At 41.0% G+C, this 21,210-nt stretch overlaps 2 protein-coding genes across 2 annotated transcripts; both read right to left on the bottom strand.

Annotated features, from left to right (window-relative positions):
• Nucleotides 1-1,392: 1,392 nt before the first annotated feature.
• LOC310959380 (alpha-2,8-sialyltransferase 8E-like) lies at nt 1,393-7,338 on the bottom strand. The gene is made up of 7 exons (XM_083930704.1): nt 7,202-7,338; nt 3,815-3,886; nt 3,471-3,545; nt 3,188-3,329; nt 2,479-2,591; nt 2,263-2,355; nt 1,393-2,187 (listed from the first exon to the last, which is right to left on the bottom strand). Exons 1-7 carry the CDS (start codon nt 7,300-7,302, stop codon nt 1,716-1,718), a joined length of 1,068 nt encoding a protein of 355 aa, XP_083786830.1. The 5' UTR covers nt 7,303-7,338; the 3' UTR covers nt 1,393-1,715.
• A 5,021-nt stretch (nt 7,339-12,359) lies between these two features.
• LOC310959379 (alpha-2,8-sialyltransferase 8E-like) lies at nt 12,360-16,027 on the bottom strand. Its single transcript, XM_083930703.1, has 7 exons — nt 15,890-16,027; nt 14,920-14,991; nt 14,605-14,679; nt 14,345-14,486; nt 13,635-13,747; nt 13,422-13,514; nt 12,360-13,339 (listed from the first exon to the last, which is right to left on the bottom strand). The coding sequence occupies exons 1-7, from the start codon at nt 15,988-15,990 to the stop codon at nt 12,862-12,864; spliced, it is 1,074 nt and encodes a 357-aa protein (XP_083786829.1). The 5' UTR covers nt 15,991-16,027; the 3' UTR covers nt 12,360-12,861.
• Nucleotides 16,028-21,210: the final 5,183 nt, after the last annotated feature.

Below are 21,210 nucleotides of genomic sequence, written 5' to 3'. Positions count from 1 at the left end.
CTTCTGGCAGGGTATATGGGTTAAAGAGGCCGGATCTTTCCGATTTGTTCAGCCATATCGTTCAAACGCTTGCAGCTACCATTTGTAGCCCACGTATTTGAGGGGAGCGCGACTAGATTACTTCAAAAGTGGTCCCTTCATACCTCTCCCTACCTGCTAACTTCACCTGCTGGCCCCCACACCTTCGGCTTTGTCCACTTTCTCCCGCTGTACAAAAGTGAAGGATACGGGCGCTGCCATCTTGTCATTTTTGCAACCGAGAGTCTAAGCAGTAGTGATGGGGCGGTATCGAAGTCTTGCCTATAACCTGCCCCGACCAATCGCGAGTCAGTAACTTACAGCTGTCCATCATGACGGTTGACCCCCTTTTTTTTGAGCCATTAGACAGCTTGGGACTGAAATTTGTATTTTGAAAGACTCAAAAAGCCTTGAGGTAAGGAGAATTTGTTATTATATTTATGTGTCTTATAATCTTTCTACTTGGTGTTCTTTTAATAAAAGTTAGTAAGCCATTGGGCATTTAATAATATTCAAAAAAAGAGGAAGGCATTAGCTTTACTTTTAATTTACATGCAAGTTGCTTTGTCAAGAGGTCAGGTGAGGAAGGTTATCTTACCTTTCTGGGGGTTGTAGTCACACTTGTCACACATAGACAGTATAAGAAGGGTTTTGTTTTTTTCAATTATGGATATGTAGTTAATTATTTTTTTGAGACACATGTAAACACAGTTAATGTTAATGCTGGTATGTGGCTCTCTCTCTTTAGTTGAGTGTCCCTTCACTTACCTGCCACTTCCCTTTCTGTCTGTGGGTAAAATCAAATTAAAGCTTAATAGTTAAAAGTTCCGCAAGGCACACTACTCTGAGGCATTTGTGATAGTGTGATTTCATGTGTGGGTAATTGTATGATTAAAATACCGAATAAATAGCATAAATACAAATAAATATGTTAGAGGAATTAGATTAAAAAGAGTAAAACAATTCATTGCAAGTATTTACGGTAGTAAAAAGATGTGTTCAAGAGTTAAAAACCATTACGATTCATTTGAGGTGATAAAAACATCTGTATAGTGACGGCAAGTCAGTACAGTGCACTTTGAATGTGTGTTCGGTGATCAATTAGTTTTGCCTACAGGCCTGAGGGGGGAGCCCTTGCCGCACGATGCTTCACTTATAATGAAGCTGGTAAAAGGTTCAACACCGTGTCTGTTTTATTCATTCACATCTCCCTCTTCAGGGACATTACACATTCAGGGCAAAGCGACTCAGAAAAAGGTATTTTTTTTTTATCATGATTTAATTTCAGAGGAAACTCAGAATATCGATTTCAGTTGATCATATGTATGCGTTGTATTATATACAAAATAAACTATATGCAAGTTTGGACGTTAAAAGCAAAAACAAAGACATTTTAGTATTTTCTGAACCATTGTTTTCAAACAAAGTTGAACATGCTTACTAAGGGGGATGGCCGGGGATCGAACTGGGGATACCTCCTGAGGCACAGCCGCCCTATAAATTTGGCACAGCACTTTCTGAGGCTTCCCTGGTTAATTTTTTCACAGCATTTGTAAAAACATGATGCTTGAATGTTTGGTCCACTGTGTAACTGTCGGATGTCCTGAATCAGGACAGGCAGGAGAACCTTTGTGCGGTGTAAGTTGCAGTAATATAAATATGTCCTGTCAGCTGCCCTGGGCGTGTGGGAACTACTTTCAACCCGGTCGACAATCTCCCAAGTGCAGCTTGAGCACCCCCTGGCTGTGCAGCTGCAACAAGAAGTCAAACTCAGCCGGCATGGCATGGGCTGAACTTTCAGCTTTTATGTCATCATAGTAGTGGTTAGTCAGGGTATAGAGTCCATGTGGGTGATAATCGAAGGGCCAGAACCCGTACAGATTAACAGTGGAACACATTTCCAGGGCCAGGCTAACTATCATTATGCCAGTGCTGAGCCGCTCTTCATGTAGGATTTTGGAGCGCCAGAATTCTTTCAGACTCCGGAGATACTGTGGGTTAAAGAAGACGGGCCGGATCGGGCTTTTTAAGTCCTCAGTTGCGTAAACAGCCCGCAGGGACACAGGAGTGCAGAAGTCAAAGGTGAAGGCGGGAAGGAGCAGCAAGGAGTTTCCATAGCTACGCAGACTCTCCACAAATTGACGGCGACGACCCATTAGAGCCCCAAACCTTAAAAAATAAAGTGCAGATGTAAAGCAACAAGACAAAAGGACCATTTCAAAGTGCAGGGATTACTCGTCTTACTTCCTATTGAGGATGCTTGGGTTTGCTGTCACAAGGTCAGTCTTGATGCCCACATCTTTCTCATAGCCATTTTCCAAAGGAGGAAGGTTGCACCTGAACAAGAAACAAAGACTATAAAAAAATTGTTTTTATAGGAATTTTAACGATGAGATGAGTTAACATGAGTTATCAGTTAACCTCAGCCTTTCAGGTCACCACACTGGACGTCTTTCTCACCTGAAAACAAACTGAGCTGAATCGATCATCTTTCCACAGCCGCTGTCCCCCAGGATCCCGCCGTTTCCAACAACAGCACACGTGTCCCATGCTTTATTTTGAAAAGGATGCTCCTGGAATCACCATCAACAAAAATATTTTACAAAGCAAAGACATTTAAATATGTTATAGTGTGTGTAAAAGATACAGAGTCTCATATGAAGGGAGAGTTATCTATGGCCGGATCTGGATTGTACATTTATTCCTCTTCACACCACATTGAAATCACCTGCAGTACTCACGTGGTAACTTCCTTCTATGTCTTTGTGACGTCAATAGTGTGTTTAATGTCCTGGTTTCAATGTGATTATTTATATTTTATTGTTTCCGTATTGACAAGGTGATGCCCAAATGAGCACTTTTCTTATGGTTATTAAAGATAAATAATAATAATAATAATATATACATTTAACCTTTAGCTTTTACCGCAAGCATCTTCAATGTTAAATCCCTTACATGCTACAGAGTTATCCCTCTGTTTTGCTTTTGTTAGTGGTAAAAATTGACGGCAGATCAATTAGTCCCCAGTTTAAATCTGGGTGTCCTTGTGTTTTTAACACCCAGAAAGAACCCAGAAGTTAGAGCAAAGCAGTGAAATTATCTCAAGCAATCAAGACACCTAACAAAGAGCAGATGTTGTGGTAATATTCATGGATGAGAAATAACAGACCTTTGCAAAGGTGCTGAAAAGCTCTGGGGTCACCTGAAGAGTCTTTCCCTTTAGTTGATACACAATCTTTGATCCTACTGGAGTGTTGGCCTGGGTAATGATGGCCTGGTCAAAGCCATGGCACTTGTTGCTCAGCTGAGATCTGGGGAACCACAAGGACTTTGGGTCAGGGGTGTTGTTGAAAAGAAAGCTTCATAAATTGCCAAAAAGCCGTAAGAGTTCATTGAAATGAGTGTTTGTTCAGGATATAAATAAAGAGTAAATTCAAAATAAATCAGCCTACCTAAATTGTTGGTAATTGTCCTCCTGCCTCTCCCAGGTTTTAGAGTAACGTTCATTTACTTTGTCGATGAGCTCCCTGTAAAAAAACACACACACACCAGATGAATACACAGTCAGGTGTGTAAACCTTGTAGCGCTGACATGACAGATCATGGCCTGAACAAAAGGTCCCATGTGGAACAATTTTGGATAAAGACTGTTGATATTTAACATTTACTGACCAAGGGCTGTATATGAACATTTCTTTTTCACGGACAGCTAGCTGACTGTGATGAGCTATTCGCTAGGTTCTACTTCGACAGGAAGTATACTGGATGGTGAAGATGTTCATCATGTTGCTCTCACCTGCAGCCTTTACAGAGGTCGGAGAGCCTAGGAGCACCTTTCTTGTGAGATGGTCTGTGAGGTTCCACATCGCTGTGGAGCAAGAAACAGGCCAGGTGGGTAAAATGCTGATGTTAGAGATTAAACAGACTGTATTTGGCTACTGTCTCACAAAACAGGGCTTTTACAACGTTTCATGTAACCTTTCAAAAATAGTAATTAGTGCATAAAGTTGCTGTTTTTAATATGAAATAATCCCAGATACAAATGTCTACAGAAATCCCCACCTTGTGCCAACATGAGTAAATACAAAGGGCATTTATGTGTAGCAGGGCTGTTTGTGTGTGTTAGAGACGTAAATTAGAGATGACATTAAATGAATTCAAGGAGATGTGCTATGGTTCCTGTGTGTAACATACTACATGTATTGGGCCAATATATTTTGGTGCCAATGGGCAATAGGTTGTTACGCAACTTAAAGTTGAGACCTTCATTGACTTTCTCAGCACATTTCATGTTCACTTTTTAGGTATGACTACAATCACAGGAAGAAAGCCTATGTTGTACCAAAATAGCACATTTCTAGTCGTCTGACAACTCAAGGCGCTTTTACACTACTTATCACATTTATCAATTCATACATTCGACATGCAGACCAGAGGTTTAGGAATATAGCTAATAAACCACAACACATCCCAAAAAACACAAAAGAAAGGATTGGCCCTTGTCTTTGCTTTGTCTGCTTTTTCAACAAGCCTGGCATGAGTCACGGGTTGTCTTATCCAGAAACCTAAGGTCATTAAAAACTGTCTGTACAGGTCTTCTATTAAATAGCTTTGTATACAGTATACAGTGCATTCAGAAAGTATTCAGACCTCTTCACTTTTTCACATTTTCTTATGTTGCATCCTTATGATTTCATCTTTCAAATTCATTTTTCCCTAATCGATCTTCACTAAATACACATTGACATAAGTATTCAGACCCCTTACTCAGTCCTAGGTTGAAGCATCTTTGACAGTGATTACAGCCTTGTGTCTTCTTGAGTATGACTCCACAAACTGCACATCTGGATTGGGGATCTTCTTTTCTAGAATAGACAGCTATTTTCAAGTCTCTCCAGGGATATTCATAGATCCGTCCAGAGTTCAATTGGGGTCAAGTAAAAGCTTTCAAGGTTATTCACAGAGTTGTCCCTAAGCCACTGCTGTATTGTCATGGCTGTGTGCTTAGGGACATTGTCCTGTTGGAAGGTGAACCTTTGGCCCTGTCTGAGATCCTGAGCGCTCTGGAGCAGGTTTTCATTAAGGATATCTCTGCAGCTAAAAAACACCTCCACAACATGTTTCTTTCACCACCATGCTTCAACGTTGGGATAGCATCGGCATGTGATGAGCGGTGCCTGATTTTCTCCAGACATGGTGCTTAGAATTGAAGCCGGACAGTTCAATCTGGTTTTCCAAGGCCCTTCTCCCCTGATTGCTTAGTTTGGCCAGGCGGCCAGCTCTAGCAAGAGTCCTGGTTATTCCAATCTTCTTCCATTTAAGTATTATGGAGGCCGCTGTGCTTTTGGAACCTTCAATCCAGCAGAATTCTTTTGTGCTGCCTTCCCCAGATCTCTCTTCCCCAAAGACCCAGGCCCACTTGCACTCACATTACTTGAAATGATACGAGCCTCAGCTTAAATGCTTCTAGCTTCTATGTCATCACACCTCTGAAGTTTTGTTCTGTTCGACTGTTTTTGAAAACTTTCATCTGACCAAATCTGACCACCACAAATCTTTCGGCTTTTTAAATGTCTGTCACAGGGAACGTTCACAATAGACATCAGGACCTCCACCAGTGTGTGTGCTAGCACACATGCGCATACTCATGCCCCTACATGTGCATTCGTGCTTTGCAAATACTTTGAATTGGCTGACACCTTTGTACTTAGCTGACATTTTACATTGTTACACTGCAGCTAGAACACTTAGGTCGGCTTATCAACTGCTGCTGGATGTCCCCAGTTTATTGACTTGTACAGCCTCTTGACCACTGCATTGGCTGTTTTAAATGTTCATTCATTCATTCATCTTCAACCACTTATCCCGGGGTCGGGGTCGCGGGGGTGCTGGAGCCGATCCCACCTGACATCGGGCGTGAGGCGGGGTACACCCTGGACAGGACGCCAGTCTATCACAGGGCACATAGAGACGTACAGAGACAGACAACCATTCACACCTACGGGCAATTTTAGACTCAATAATTAACCTAGCACGTGCATGTCTTTGGACTGTGGGAGGAAACCGGAGTACCCGGAGGAAACCCACGCTGACACGGGGAGAACACGCAAACTCCGCACAGAAAGGCAGAGGCCGGGATGCGAACCTGTGACCTTCTTGCTGTGAGGCGACAGTGCTAACCACTACACTGTAGAATATTTGCCCTTTGCTTTTCCAGTGTAATAAAGTTGAAATTAAAGTGGGCTACAAGCTAAACTATGGCTTAATTATACACTACTGCACAAACCAAACAATTGAATATTATTCGCGAAGGCTGTCTTTTGATCCTGACATCTAAGGCAATTAAAAACTGGCTATACTTGTCTTCTAAAAAGCCCTGTGAACTCAGCAAACCTATGAGTCATGAATAGCTTGGCACACAAAATGAGGATACTGACCCTTCTATCCCCAATTTAAAATAAAACTGAACAATTTCCAAAGAAAAGACAATTTTAAAGTGATAGATTATGGAAGGAGAAAGAGACGTCTGTAGACTTTTCCTGATGGAGCTTTGGAAACAGAAACTCTGCAATTCCTACTTTGTGAATTCAGTTAAGGTGACAGACACCAATACATCAATCACCCATAGAGATCTCTCAGCATATCTTCTCCCTGATGGAGATCTCTCAACCTAAAGTTAGTTCAAATTCCCGAAACCTCTCAACACCTCAAAATTAAGACGTGTTTAGAACGCCCCCCCCCCCCATTTTCAAAAGCCAAACAGATTCGTTGATATAACTAAAATATAATTAATTCTTCTATCAAAAGAAATGTGCCAAATACTTCACCTTCAAACAACATCTCTAGATCACTCTTTTCTTTCTACATTAAACTTTCATAAGTGATTGGTTTTGACATTGGCTTTCATAGCATGACAGAGCGACATCACGCACATTTAGCACTTTTAGATACTATAAACGCTAATCAATATCTGCAACAATCCCTCTATAACTTCCTGTTTATTTATGGAAGACAGTGTTTCTATGTGAGGGTGTCTGCCATTTCTTTGTTTGATTTGCCTTTATCTTTTTGCCTCTATAGCACACCACGTGTGACGTACACATACACAAGTCCAAAAATGCAAATACCTCCCACACTGATATATGTTCTAAAGCTGGTTGGGAAAGGTAATTTACATACTTACTTGTTTTTGACCATGTACCAGGTGACGGTGGTTAGCAGGCTCCCCAAACATAACAAAGCGATCATCAGAGAGGAGAGTGACTTCCCAAACTGCCCCTTCATATCTCTTCCTTCCTGCTTACTTCAAATGCCCGCCCTCTCACCTTCTGCTCTCACACAGGTTTAATCTGTCTTTGGTATCTTCATCTTCAGTTTTGTAATTCAGCTTTCTCCTCCTACTTGACATGTTCATTTCTTTCATTTTGCTGGCATGTGGTTTGAAACAGGTTTATAATTCTTTTTGTCCTAACAACCCCACTGCTAAACAAGCACATTCCATTTCATACGGCATAGTTGTGACATGATATATAGACTTAGACTTCTCTTTATTGATCCCTTTGGGATGACTCCCGCAATTTGAATTTCCAGGAGCTTAAAAAAACGGTAAAAAGGTATAAAAAATTACAGTATAGGATAACCAATCACTTCTTGGCTTAATAGATACAGAAAGAAAACAGCATATACAGTAAACAATAAACTCGTAGTCAAATATATATATGAAGTAGATGTAAGATATCAGGTTAATTAAAATTCACGGAAAATGAAATCAGATAAGTTAAATGTATTAGATAAAATATTTATGACTGTATGACATAAATAAGCAGTATTAATAACTTATTATTGCACTTAAGGGCAATTAAGAATATTAATGCAAAATATTATAAAAATATGCAATAACATAAATTGTTTTAGATTAAGCTACACAGCAGTATCTAAATTAAATACAATTGGCCCCACCTCACAGCAATTGTGTTCCTGGTTCGAATCCAGGCTGGGCCCCTTCTGTGTGGAGTTTGCATGTTCTCCCTGTGTGTGCATGGGTTAGGTGGTGTTAGGCTAATTGATTAATCTTAATTGCCTGTAAGTGTTAAAGGTTGTCTGTCAATCAGTGCGTTTTCATTCAGTTTAAAACCCAGATTATAACCAGGTTAAGGGCATAACCTGCTTTCTTAAACACCATGTAAACACCATACCTCAGATAAAATCTGTGTTTTCATAACCCGGTCAACAGTCCTCAAACTCCTTCAGTTTCCCGATTTTTCGCAGAAATAGAATAATTAATACCTCTTTATTTCCGATTTCTTCAAGCCGGATTATCTTCAGAATCTGGGACGCTTCTGGAGCTCCGAAGGCCTCCACCCACAACCACTTACCACAGGCATGATGATGGTAAGCCTGGCACTGGAAAGCTGTGTCAACGTTTATCTGGAGCCTGTTTCCGCACCCAGGGAGCTGACAAGATGTATGTATCGCATTGGGGTATCCCTAAAAAATAGACCTACAAAAGACTTTTGAGGGTGTGTTAACATGCTTTCAGTAATAATTCCTTGAGCTGACAAGTTTAATATTATATTAGTTGATCAATCAAAAATATGTCACTCCCCCCTATGTGTGTGGCAGGAGTGGCAAGCTCATAACTCACAGCTTACAGAAAAATAAACCAGTTGGATCACATTCTTATCTCAAGAGCCCTTCCTTACAAGCCAACCCACTGGTTTTACACCACAGAGGTGGTTATGAGTACTTTGCCAGCTGTGAGAAACTTACGCAAGATAAACTCTAGTTTATCATTGTCTCACTGATGCATTGTCACGGATCAAAACACACACTTACACATGTACATAAACATGTGTAAGACCAAATTAGACAGGGCAACCTGTAACTTTGGTTTGTAAACTGTTTTTTTTTGTTGTTGTTGATGTTTTTTAAGTGATCTCTAGGGCCATTTTACAGACACAGGGTTTTCACAGGACAACAGGATTATGTGAAAGAGAATTAACCCTAATACAAGTATTTATAAAAAACATTTCCGTCTCTTTTTTCTACAGTTTTCTCTTATTTTCTCCGTCACTAAAGACAAAAGAGACCAGGCCGACACAAATACACAACTGTGCTGTGCCACAGGGTGACCCTTTCCATCTGGATAGCTGCTTGAATTCCGATTTCCCCGCCTAAAAACTGATAATTCTTAACCCCATAACCTAGAATACTTTTGGAGGTCTAGGGCCAAGCTGTCAGTCATGCAGACTATGAACAGATGGGGTCTTTCAATACCCTCATGGCAACTCCTCGAAAACGCCCCTTCTTACCTCTCTGAAGAGATCAATCCTTTGATGAGAAGTCGCCCTCTAGTGGCCCAAGCTGGCTCTAACAGTACATGTATATTTTCCATTTATACTTAAGTTTGTTACCTTCTCTTCAACAAAATGCAGTAAATACTTGAGTTCTTCACTGGGGAAGAATTCAATGAGGGCGGATTGGCCTCCAGGGGAGGAGACATTGACTGACACTGACTCTTAGTTTATCACAGGTGGCGTGTTGGGGGTCGATCAGTGTCAGTATCGATCACTACTCTGGGGGAACACTGACATCCTCCTGGTGATGTATGCTGCTGGCGGACATGTTAAACAGCCATGTGGAGCCAAGTGGTGATCAGAAATACTTGTTCAATTTAAATATCCTGTTGTATTGTGCAGTGTGACGGAAGCCACCACGTCCAGGCTCACAACTGCACGAGTTATTAATTTGTTCATGAAAGTTTACTATTTGCTGAGATAGACTTGGATTCTTCAAAGAAGATTTATTAAATCAGGAAAATAATATGCCGGCTTTTCAGCTTTGCTGTTTTTTTTTCTTTACATCATTAGGTCACTGTAGCCAACATACTGTATAAAATTATACAATGTCATATTTCACATTTTTTTTACAATTGAAAGGCAATTTAAAACACAATAACCATAAATATCCATACAAACAATTCATTGTTAAAAGAACTTGCTCTCTTTTTGTTCATTTCTACAAAAACATTATTGAATTTTTTGTTTCATATAAAACACCAGTTTGAACATAAAAATTTACTCCATTTGCGATTTTGCTATTTTAAATCTCATTGCAGAAAGCAATACATTTATTGTAATACAAACAAAAGGGTTGGTCTTACACTGACACTTGTAAAGGCTGCATTCTCTGGGGGTACTTTGGGGTACTGCAGGGTATGACTTGAACTTAACATATGCATTTAAACAATATTACTCATGTGTGATTCCTAATTACCCATTTCATATTCAACAATGCCGTTTTAATTGCGATAACTGTCTCAACAAATGCAATCCCGATTTTTGGTTAAAATGTAGTGTTTTTGCATTTTAAAGGCTTTTTTCCTACCAAAACTGTTGTTTTCATTGTCAAGGGGTACTTGGCTGAAAAGAATATTCCAAAGGGGGTACATTACTGAAAAAAGTTTGAGAACCACTTATCTAAGCTTACCTCCTTAGGAGCCGCCATTGTTGTTTTGAACAAGTGGTCGTGTCCTCATCACTCCTTAGCTCCCTACCTCCTCCCTCAACTGGTAGTAGCTCCTCACAGGACGCTGATTGGACATATGACTTCCAGGCGAAACTCAATCTTATTACCTGGAGCCTGACAAAGATGGATTTCCATGTGACATGAACGTGATTTTCATCTTTTGGGCCCATCACCCGCAGGAGGAACCACTTGGGTCGGGTGCAATGCTCCACCGGTTGCAGTGAAGGTGAGGGGCCTCGATGGACCAGACGCTGGCAGAGGAGGCTTGCTCTGGGGACGTGGAATGTCACCTCTCTGTCGGGGAAGGAGCCGGAGCTTGTGCGGGAGGTGGAGCGCTACCAGTTAGATCTAGTGGGGCTAACCTCAACACACAGTATTGGTTCTGGAACCGTACTCCTGTATGGGGGTTGGAGCCTAGTCTTCCCTGGAGTTGCCCAGGGTGTGAGGTGCCGGGCAGGTGTGAGGATACTCACAAGCCCCTAGCTGAGCGCTGTGGTGTCTGAGTTAACCCCGATGGACGAGAGGGTCGCCTCCTTACGCCTGCGGGTGGTAGGGGGGAAAACTCTGACCGCTGTTTGTGCGTATGCACCGATCAGCAGTTCAGAGTATTCGGCCTTCTTGGAGACCCTGAATGGAGTCCTGCATGGGACTCCAGTAGGAGACTCCATAGTTCTGCTGGGAGACTTCAACCCCCATATGGGCAATGATGGAGACACCTGGAGAGGTGTGATTGGGAGGAACAGCCTTCCTGATCTAAATCCGAGTGGTCGTCAGTTATTAGACTTCTGTGCTAGTCACAGATTGTGTATAACTAACAACATGTTCGAACATAAGGATGCTCATAAGTGTACGTGGTACCAGAGCACTCTTGGCCAAAGGTCGATAAACGATTTTGTGATTGTATCATCTGATCTGAGGCCGTATGTTTTGGCCTGTTCGAGAGATCTTCAACTCACACCTCTGGCGGATTCTGTGGAGGTTGGGGGCATTGAACCGGAGTGGGCAATGTTCAAAGCTTCCATTGCTGAAGCTGCAGCGGTGAGCTGTGGCCTCAAGGTCTTTTCAAGCCCTTTCGTTTTATTTCCTTTAGTTCCTATTTACAATAAGAGTTATAGCTCTAAAGGTGAGGGGGCACACAACTGCAACTCGTCACATATAAACAATTCATTATCTTTATGAAGTTACAACTCTTAGGGAGAGGGGGCACATGTTGCTCGTCCTTAAAACATGTTCTGTCTTTAATCAGATAAGCAGTATCTGTTCTTGCACAGATACCTCTTTGGTGACTCACCAGCAGTCATGCTTTTCTGATTTCTTCTACCTGTAAAACAACTCTACACAAATTAGCTGTTCACACACACCAAGTAAGGTTAGACTATATGTAAAGGCAATTTGAGTAAATATGAGATTACTTCATGTACAATTATTCCAACACTTTACATATGAATTAGCAGGATGATCAGGCTGACTACATAAAACTATGTTGTAAAAACAGAATTTCAAAGAATAAGTTGGTCAGAAATAACAAAGGTCCGTTCACCCCTGTTTTTTCAGTCTCTATCTTTGAATCTCTAACAGGGAGCTACTGTCCACTTCAAATTAAACATTAAATAGTTTACTCAGGGGCTAGTCTCATCTGGGTCTCATGACCCAGATGAGACTAGCCCCGAGTCTCATCTGGGTTCTGTCCATGTTCCCCGGGTCCTATGTTCCCCAAAAGCGTCACATACAAAGTGGGTAACATAGGTAGACTCCCTGATAAAGCAATCTCTCATTGTTCGGTGTGTCTGTCTGTCTGGGTGGTCATGTGAGGTCCAGCACTACTGCATTTGAAAGGGAGAGTGTAATTAGAAAACAAGTACCTGCTGTGCTAACTAACTCACCTGGCACTGTGTTAATGAGCCAATCCCCAAACCTCTCAGTCCTGCAGCTGACCGTCAACCACACCAACCTCCACACAAAAAATGCGAACCTACTTGTTAAAACATCATTTTGAATTTTGGGCTGTTTTAAGTCTTAAAAGATAAGAAATCCAAATTCTGAAGAAACTCAACCAAACAAACCTTAATCTTGTACATTAGCAATGTACAAGGCAATCTGCATATGGCTCTCGCTGTCTTCAGTTAAAATGTTCTTTTCTAAAGCATTTTCTGCTGGTGTTGATTCCAGGAGCATCCGTTCCCAATTAAAACATTGGACACGTGTGCTGTTGTTGGAAACGGAGGAATCCTGACCAACAGCAGCTGTAGAAAAACGATCGATGCAGCTCAGTTTGTTATGAGGTGAGAAAGGTCAGCTGCCCTGGGCGTGTGGGAACTACTTTCCACCTGGTCGACAATCTCCCAAGTGAAGCCTTAGCACCCCCTGGCTGTGCAGCCGCATCAAGAAGTCAAACTCAGCCGGCATGGCGTGAACTGAACTTTTAACTTTCATGTCATCATAGTAGTGGTTAGTCAGGGTATAGAGTCCATGTGGGTGATTAGCGAAGGGCCAAAACCCGTACAGATTAACAGTGGAACACACTTCCAGGGCCATGCTAACTATCATCATGCCGGTGCTGAGCCGCATTTCACGTAGGTTTTTGGAGCGCCAGAATTCTTTCAGACTCTGGAGATACTGTGGGTTAAAGAAGACTGGCCGGATCGGGCTTTTTAAGTCCTCAGTTGCGTAGGCGGCCCGCAGGCACACAGAGGTGGTGTGGCTATAGGAGAAGGCGGGAAGGAGCAGCAAGGAGTTGCCATAGCTACGCAGACTCTCCACAAATGGACGACGACGCCCCATCAGAGCCCCGAACCTTAAAAAATAAGGAGCAAATGTACAGCAAAGACAAGACAAAAGGAACATTTCAAAGTGCAGGGATTACTCGTCTTACTTACTTCCGATCAAAGATGCTTGGGTTTGCTGTCACAAGGTCAGTCTTGATGCCCACATCATTCTCATAGCCATTTTCCAAAGGAGGAAGGTTGCACCTAAACAAGCAACAAAGACAATTAAGAGATTTTTTTATGGGGGTTTTAACAGAGATGAGTTAACATGAGTTATCAGTTAACCTCAGCCTTTCACTTCACCACACTGGACGTCTTTCTCACCTGAAAACAAACTGAGCTGAATCGATCATCTTGCCACAGCCGCTGTCCCCCAGGATCCCGCCGTTTCCAACAACAGCACACGTGTCCCATGTTTTATTTTGAAAAGGATGCTCCTGGAATCACCAACAACAAAAATATTTTACAAAGCAAAGACATTTAAATATTTTATACTGTGTGTGAAAGATACAGAGTCTCATATGAAGGGAGAGTTATCTATGGCCAGATCTGGATTGCACATTTTTACTCTTCACGCCACATTGAAATCACCTGCAGTACTCACGTGGTAACTTCCTTCTATGTCTTTGTGACGTCAATAGTGTGTGTGTTGAATGTGCTGGTTTCATTGTGATCATTTACGTTTACGAGGTGTGGCCAAAATCAAACAGAGAGGTTGCACTTTTCTTTTCTTATGGTTATTAAAGATAAATAATAATAATAATATATACATTTAACCTTTAGCTTTTACCGCAAGCATCTTCAATATTAAATCCCTTACATGCTACAGAGTTATCCCTCTGTATTGCTTTTGTTAGTGGTAAAAATTGACGGCAGATCGATTAGTCCCCAGTTTAAATCTGGGTGTCCTTGTGTTTTTAACACCCAGAAAGAACCCAGAAGTTAGAGCAAAGCAGTGAAATTATCTCAAGCAATCAAGACACCTAACAAAGAGCAGATGTTGTGGTAATATTCATGGATGAGAAATAACAGACCTTTGCAAAGATGCTGAAAAGCTCTGGGGTCACCTGAAGAATCTTCCCTTTTTGTTCATACAAAATCTTTGATCCTACTGGACTGTTGGCCTGGGTAATGATGGCCTGGTCAAAGCCATGGCACTTGTTGCTCAGCGCAGATCTGTGGAACCACAAGGAAAAGAAAGCATCATAAATTGCCAAAAACCGGTAAGAGTTCATTGAAATGAGTGTTTGTTGAGGATATAAATAAAGAGTCAATTCAAAATAAATTAGCCTACCTAAATTGTTGGTAATTGTCCTCCTGCCTCTCCCAGGTTTTAGAGTAACGTTCATTTACTTTGTCGATGAGCTCCCTGTAAAAAAAGACACACACACCCGATGAATACACAGTCAGGTGAGTAAACCTTGTAGCGCTGACATGACAGATCATGGCCTGAACAAAAGGTCCCATGTGGAACAATTTTGGAGAAAGACTGTTGATATTTGACATTTACTGACCAAGGGCTGTATATGAACTTTTTTTTTTTCTGACTGTGATGAGGTTTTACATGAGGTACACTGGATGGTGATGATGTTCATGATGTTGCTCTCACCTGCAGCGTTTACAGAGGTCGGAGAGCCGAGGAGCACCTTTCTTGTGAGGCGGTCTGTGAGTTTTTACATCGCTGTGGAGCAAGAAACAGGCCAGGTGGGTAAAATGCTGATGTCAGAGATTATACAGATTGTAATTGCCTACTATCTCAAAAAACAGGGCTTTTACAACGTTTCAGGCAACCTTTCAAAAATAGTAATTAGTGCATTAAGTTGCTGTTTTTAATTCGAAATAATCCAACATACAAATGTCTACAGAAATCACCACCTTGTGCCAACACGAGTAAATAAGCCTATTATTGCTTTTATAAGGGCATTTATGTGTAGCAGGGCTGTTTGTGTGAGTGTGTGTTACAGACGTAAATTAGAGATGATGAATTGAAATTTGCTATAGTTCCTATGTTTACCATACTACATGTATTGGGCCAATATGTTTTATTGCCAATGGGAAATGGGTTGTTACGCAGCTTAAAGTTTAGACCTTCATTCATGTTCACTTTTATGTATGACTACAATCACATCGCTAATAAATCACAACACATCCCAAAAAACACAAAAGAAAGGATTGGCCCTGCTTGTCTGCTTTTTCAACAAGCCTGGCATGAGTCACAGGTTGTCTTATCATCCAGAAACCTAAGGTCATTAAAAACTGTCCGTACAGGTCTTCTATTGAAAAGCTCTGTTATTGCATACAGTATACAGTGCCTTCAGAAAGTATTCAGACCCCTTCACTTCTTCACATTTTGTTATAGCGCATCCCTGTGCTTAAATATTTTAAATGTATTTTTCCCTAATCTTTTTCCCTAATGATCTTCACTAAATACACATTGACATAAGTATTCAAACCCCTTACTTAGCACTGAGTTGAAGCACCTTTGGCAGTGATTACAGCCTCGTGTCTTCTTGAGTATGAAACCTCCCACACTGATAAATGTTCTAAAGCTGATTGGGAAAGATAGTTTACATACTTACTTGTTTTCGACCATGTACCAGGTGACGGTGGTTAGCAGGCTCCCCAAACATAACAAAGTGATCATCAGAGAGTAGAGTGACTTCCCAAACTGTCCCTTCATATCGCTTCCTTCCTGCTAACTTCAGCTGCTCACCCTCCTATCTTGTGCTTTCACACAGGTTAAATCTGTCTTTGGTCTCTGTGTTTATGGTTCTAGATTATAAGTTTTGTAATTCAGCTTTCTCCTCCTACTTGACATTTTCTTTTCATTCATTTCACTGGCATGTGGTTTGAAACTGGTTTCTTGTTCCTTTTGTCATCATAACCCAACTGCTAAACAAGCACATTTACAAACACATTCCATTTCATACGGCATAGTTGTACATGATATACAGTATAGACCTAGACTTCCTTTTTTGGATGACTTGTGAGAAATAACCAAAGATGACCTGCCTTATTCATCTATGATTGTAAATCCTTGATTAGCATAAGAATCAAGCTGGAAATGAGTGTTGGGGATTGTAGATAGGAGTCACAGGGTTTGCAAATGGTAACAAAGGGGGGTCGTAAACACTGATAACACCCACTGGGGTCATAAATATGGGGTAGTGTGTTTTTGATTGCTTTGATGTGCCTTGTGTTTGTAAGGACCTTTTGATGTCATGGCTTTAAATGTTGAAGTGACTGGAGGAGAAGGAGAGATGGTAGGACACCCGGGGTTGGTAGGACCGCTCTCCTGTCTGCAGCAGTATTTAGTAAAGATATGATTTGAGAAACACAGATGGACTCCAGAGAATTTCTTTCACAGACTCCCGCAAGAAAATTGAATTTCCAGCAGCTTAAAAATCGGTATAAAGGTATAAAAAATTACAGTATAGGATAACCAATAAACTCTTAGCTAAATAGATACAGAAAGTGTACCGCAGCAAAATGAAATCAGATAAGTTAAATGTAGAGAAAATGCATACATAAAATATGTATGACTGTATATGACAGAAATAAGCAGTAAGATTGAATTATTACACTTAAGTGGTGGATAAAGTTATTGCACAAAGAAAAGAAGATAAGTGTACATGTATGTAAGAGAAGATTATTAATTGCACAGAGTTGCTTCCACTCTTTCTCTTCTGTCCTCTTTATATTTTCCTCCCTCCGAGTGAGGAGTTGTAGAGTTGTTGAGCCCGTTGGTCAAACACTTTGGCAGGAGCAGCCTTCCACTTGAAAGGCTCCTCTGGTTGCTGATGACAGTGTGCAGGGGGTGGCTGTTCATAATGGTATGTAGTTTGTCCAGTGTCCTCCTCCCTTCTACCATAACCAGCGAGTCCAGTTTCATGCCGATCACAGAGCCGGCCCGTCTGATCAGTATATAGTCGAAACAGTGGAAATAATAATAATAATTATAATTATAATAATAAATATAATAATAATTAATTCATCCAGAGGTGTGGGGCTGAGCGACTGAAAGCTCTTGAAACAATGATAACCTGATGAGCAGGTGGGAGGATGATGTGGAACTGGAAAGATAGAGTGCTATCTAGAATGACACCTAGACTCTTAACCTGGGGAGAGGGGGAGACAGAAGAATTTTTGATGGAGATGGAGTGGATGGTTTTGGTGCCATCGAGGAGTTCAGTTTTGTCACTGTTTAGCTTGAGAAAGTTTAGGGAAACCAGGATCTGATTTCCTGAAAACAATCACAGAGGGAGGGACGTGGTGGGTTTGGTAGATAGATAGAGCTGGGTGTCATCTGCATAGCAATGGAACTGAATATTATGTCAATGGAAGATACAGCCAAGCGGGAGAAGGTAAATTATGATCAAGAGGGGTCCAAGGACAGAACCTTGGGGGACACCAGAGGAGAGGGGAGAGGAGTGGGATATGAATATTTTGACTTGTACAAACTGAAAGATAAGATTTAGACCAGTCCGAGGGGGGGGCTATCAGATAATCCAAGGGAGGCTAGTCGGTCAATTAGGATGATGTGTGAGATAGTGTCAAAAGCCGCACTGAGGTCCAGCAGGATGAGGATTGTGAGAAGTCCAGAGTCCGCAGCCATGAGGAGGTTGTTGGTTATTTTTACGAGAGCTGTTCTGGTGCTATGAAGGGGACGGAAACCGGATTGGAACACCTTAAGTTTCTAATAACTTTACAGATTAAGAATATTAATGCAAAATATTGTAAAAATATGAAATAACATATATTGTTTTAGATTAAGCTACACAGCAGTATCTAAATTAAATTCAATTGGCCCCACCTCACAGCAATTGTGTTCCTGGTTCGAATCCAGGCTGGGCCCCTTCTGTGTGGAGTTTGCATGTTCTCCCTGTGTGTGCATGGGTTCTGTCCGGTTTCTCCAGCTTCCTCCCACAGTCAAAATTCATTCAGGTGTTAGGCTAATTGATTAATCTTAATTGCCTGTAAGTGTGAAAGGTTGTCTGTAAATCAGCGCGTTTTCATTCAGTTTAAAACCCAGATTATAACCAGGTTAAGGGCATAACCTGCTTTCTTAAACACCATGTAAACATCATACCTCAGATAAAATCTGGGTTTTCAACAGAACTAGAAAACTCCTTCAGTTCCCCGATTTTTCGCTCATGTAAACAGCATTTTCGGGTTTCTCATCTGTTCATGCTCAGCACTCACAGAAATAGAATAATTAATTCTTCTTTATTTCAGCTTTCTTCAAGCCGCATTATATTCAGAGTCTGGGACGCTTCTGGAGCTCCAAAGGCCTCCACCCACAGCCACTTACCACTGGCATGATGAGGGTAAGCCTGGCACTGGAAAGCTGGTTCAACTTTTATCTGTATGGGTTCTGGCCCTTCGTTAATCACCCACATGGACTCTATACCCTGACTAACCACTACTATGATGATGAGAAAGCTAAAACGAAATACCATGCCATGCCGGCTGAGTTTGACCTCTTGTCAAACATGGGGGGGGGGGGGGGGGGGGGGTTGTCAACCAGGTGACAAGTCATTCCCGCACAGACGGGCTGCTGACAGGACTGGAGCAAAGTGCCCTTTTTATAGCCCAGTCACTCATTATTACACGTTTTGAATAAATTGACAATTCTATTTATTATTTATTTCTGTTCACACATGCACGTGGCCTGTGTGCACTGTCTACGTATAATCATGTAGGGTAAATACATCCAGCCAATGAGGCCATTCATGTGATGACATGTTTGTTTCTTTATAAAGAAAATAGCCTGCTGCCACAAGTTGCCATCCCAGACATTGCTGATGGAATTCCAGTCATATCACCAAGACAATATTCTTCATCTCCTAATATCAATTATTCCATTAATAAGTGTGAACACTTATATTTTCACAAGCACTGAATGATCTCTAAATATATTTGATGGTTAAGTTTGGATTGAAGTAACAAATTACATACATTTTTGTCTTAATTATGGTGCTTCCCTACGTTTGCAATTGCATCTGTTTCAGTAAAAACGAAAGTTAACTGAAAAACTTCTTGAAGTTAAAAAACAACTGATAATCTGCGTGAGAATATAACAGGTTAAGCTGGCAAATCAACAGCTACAGCAGAGAAGAGACGCTTATTATGTAATAATGATTAAAGGCTAGGATTATTATACCTGGGCAAGCAATAAGTCAGGAATGACCCATCCCTTTTCTCTCGGATGTTTCTTATTATATCCAATAATAATTGAGGAGACTTTGTGATGCTAGAGAGCCATGAGGACAACAACACACTGCCTGTGATGTTTTTAACTACCTCTAGAGGTAGTCAATGTCGCTAAGCAATATAACAACATAGGTGGGCCCACATTGCTATTTTGGGCTTTGAACTATGTCAAGGGAGGCTCAGTAAGTGGAAAAAATATCACATTAGTTATTACATTAATGACCTTCTCCTGTTGAAGTGTTCTTGAGCAAGACACTGAATTCGCTTCCCACTGGTCCTTAGGATGGGTTAAGAGCAGAAGTCAAATTTAACTACATAGTATTAACAATTGTATGCCACTGATCGAAGTTTAAGTAGGGTTTAAAGTTCCCTTTTTAAAATATTAACAGTAATGTTTACTCAGTGTGTATATGAACCTAACCTGGACATAACTTTTGACTTTTATCTAAACACATTAGACACAAGTAACATTGTTTTTACCATTCTTGTAGCTAATGGTAATGCATACACCTATCATAAAGCCTCAGAGGCTGAACTGCCAAAGTGACACAGGTTGTCATTAACTGAAGTGACATCTCCTCTGAAACCTGTGTCGTTCTTGCCAGTGACACGTTATCAGACTGTGACTGTAATTCTCCTGATAGGACCCAGCCTCCACCCCCCACAACCAAGCACAGGTCTTATACTGACAGCAAGAACAATGCTCAACATTTTTAAGAGTTGAATGTTCTGCCAAACAAATGATGCAGAGATTTTATTCAATATGCATTTCTGATTTATTTTTTGTAGGAAAATAGGTATTTTCACATGCTTTTGTATTCATAAAAGAATATGAAAAAAAATCTTTGCCAGGGGATACCAGAATGGCATTCGAAAAAATGTACAATTTACAAATGGCATATAAAAACACACAAATGCATGTATGAATTTTATTGTCACATCCCACATAAGCGACTATGAGAAACATGTAGGGAAACACTACAGTCTGAGCACAGACATTGTTTACAGATACATGCTGAGGGTGGACATTGGGGTATCCCTAAAAAATAGAACTACAAAAGACTTTTGAGGGTGTGTTAACATGCTTTCAGTAATAATCCCTTGAGCTGACAAGTTTAATATTAAATAAGATGATCAATCAAAAATGTGTCTCTTCACCCTATGCATGTGGCAGGAGTGGCAAGCTCACAACTCACAGCCTATAGAAAAATAAACCAGCTGGATCACATTCTTATCTCAAGAGCCCTTCCTTATAGATAGATAGACTCTAGTTTGTCATTGTCTCACTGATGCATTGTCTCACGGATCAAAACACACACTTACACACGTACTTATACATTTGTAAGACCAAATTAGACAGGGCAACCTGTAACTTTGGTTTGTTAACTGTTGTTGGTTTTTGTAATGATGATGTTTTTTAAGTGATCTCTAGGGCCATTTTACAGACACAGGGTTTTCACAGGACAACAGGATTATGTAAAAGAGAACCAACCCTAATACAAGTATTTGCAAAAGCCATTTCTGTCTCTTCTTTCTTTCTCCGTCACTAAAGACAAAAGAGACCAGTCCATCACAAATACACAACTGTGCCACAGGGTGACCCTTTCCATCTGGATAGCTGCTTGAATTCCGATGTCCCCGCCTAAAAACGGTCAATTCTTAACCCCATAACCTAGAATACTTTCGG

The sequence above is a fragment of the Echiichthys vipera genome (assembly GCF_963691815.1).
Source record: "Echiichthys vipera genome assembly, chromosome: 17".
NCBI classification, from domain to species: domain Eukaryota; kingdom Metazoa; phylum Chordata; class Actinopteri; order Perciformes; family Trachinidae; genus Echiichthys; species Echiichthys vipera.
The sequence above is the reverse complement of the archived record's forward strand: the minus strand, read 5'-3'. Positions and strand labels throughout refer to the sequence as shown.

Excerpts from the sequence above, each read along its gene's own strand:
- LOC310959379 (XM_083930703.1), bottom strand. The coding sequence starts at position 15,990 with ATGAAGGGACAGTTTGGGAAGTCACTCTACTCTCTGATGATCACTTTG. Across the intron at positions 14,992-15,889 it reads TGGTACATGGTCGAAAACAA|CGATGTAAAAACTCACAGAC; the intron begins GTAAGTATGTAA and ends CTTGCTCCACAG. Across the intron at positions 14,487-14,604 it reads GACAATTACCAACAATTTAG|ATCTGCGCTGAGCAACAAGT; the intron begins GTAGGCTAATTT and ends GTGGTTCCACAG.
- LOC310959380 (XM_083930704.1), bottom strand. The coding sequence starts at position 7,302 with ATGAAGGGGCAGTTTGGGAAGTCACTCTCCTCTCTGATGATCGCTTTG. Across the intron at positions 3,887-7,201 it reads TGGTACATGGTCAAAAACAA|CGATGTGGAACCTCACAGAC; the intron begins GTAAGTATGTAA and ends CTTGCTCCACAG. Across the intron at positions 2,188-2,262 it reads CCAAGCATCCTCAATAGGAA|GTTTGGGGCTCTAATGGGTC; the intron begins GTAAGACGAGTA and ends TTATTTTTTAAG.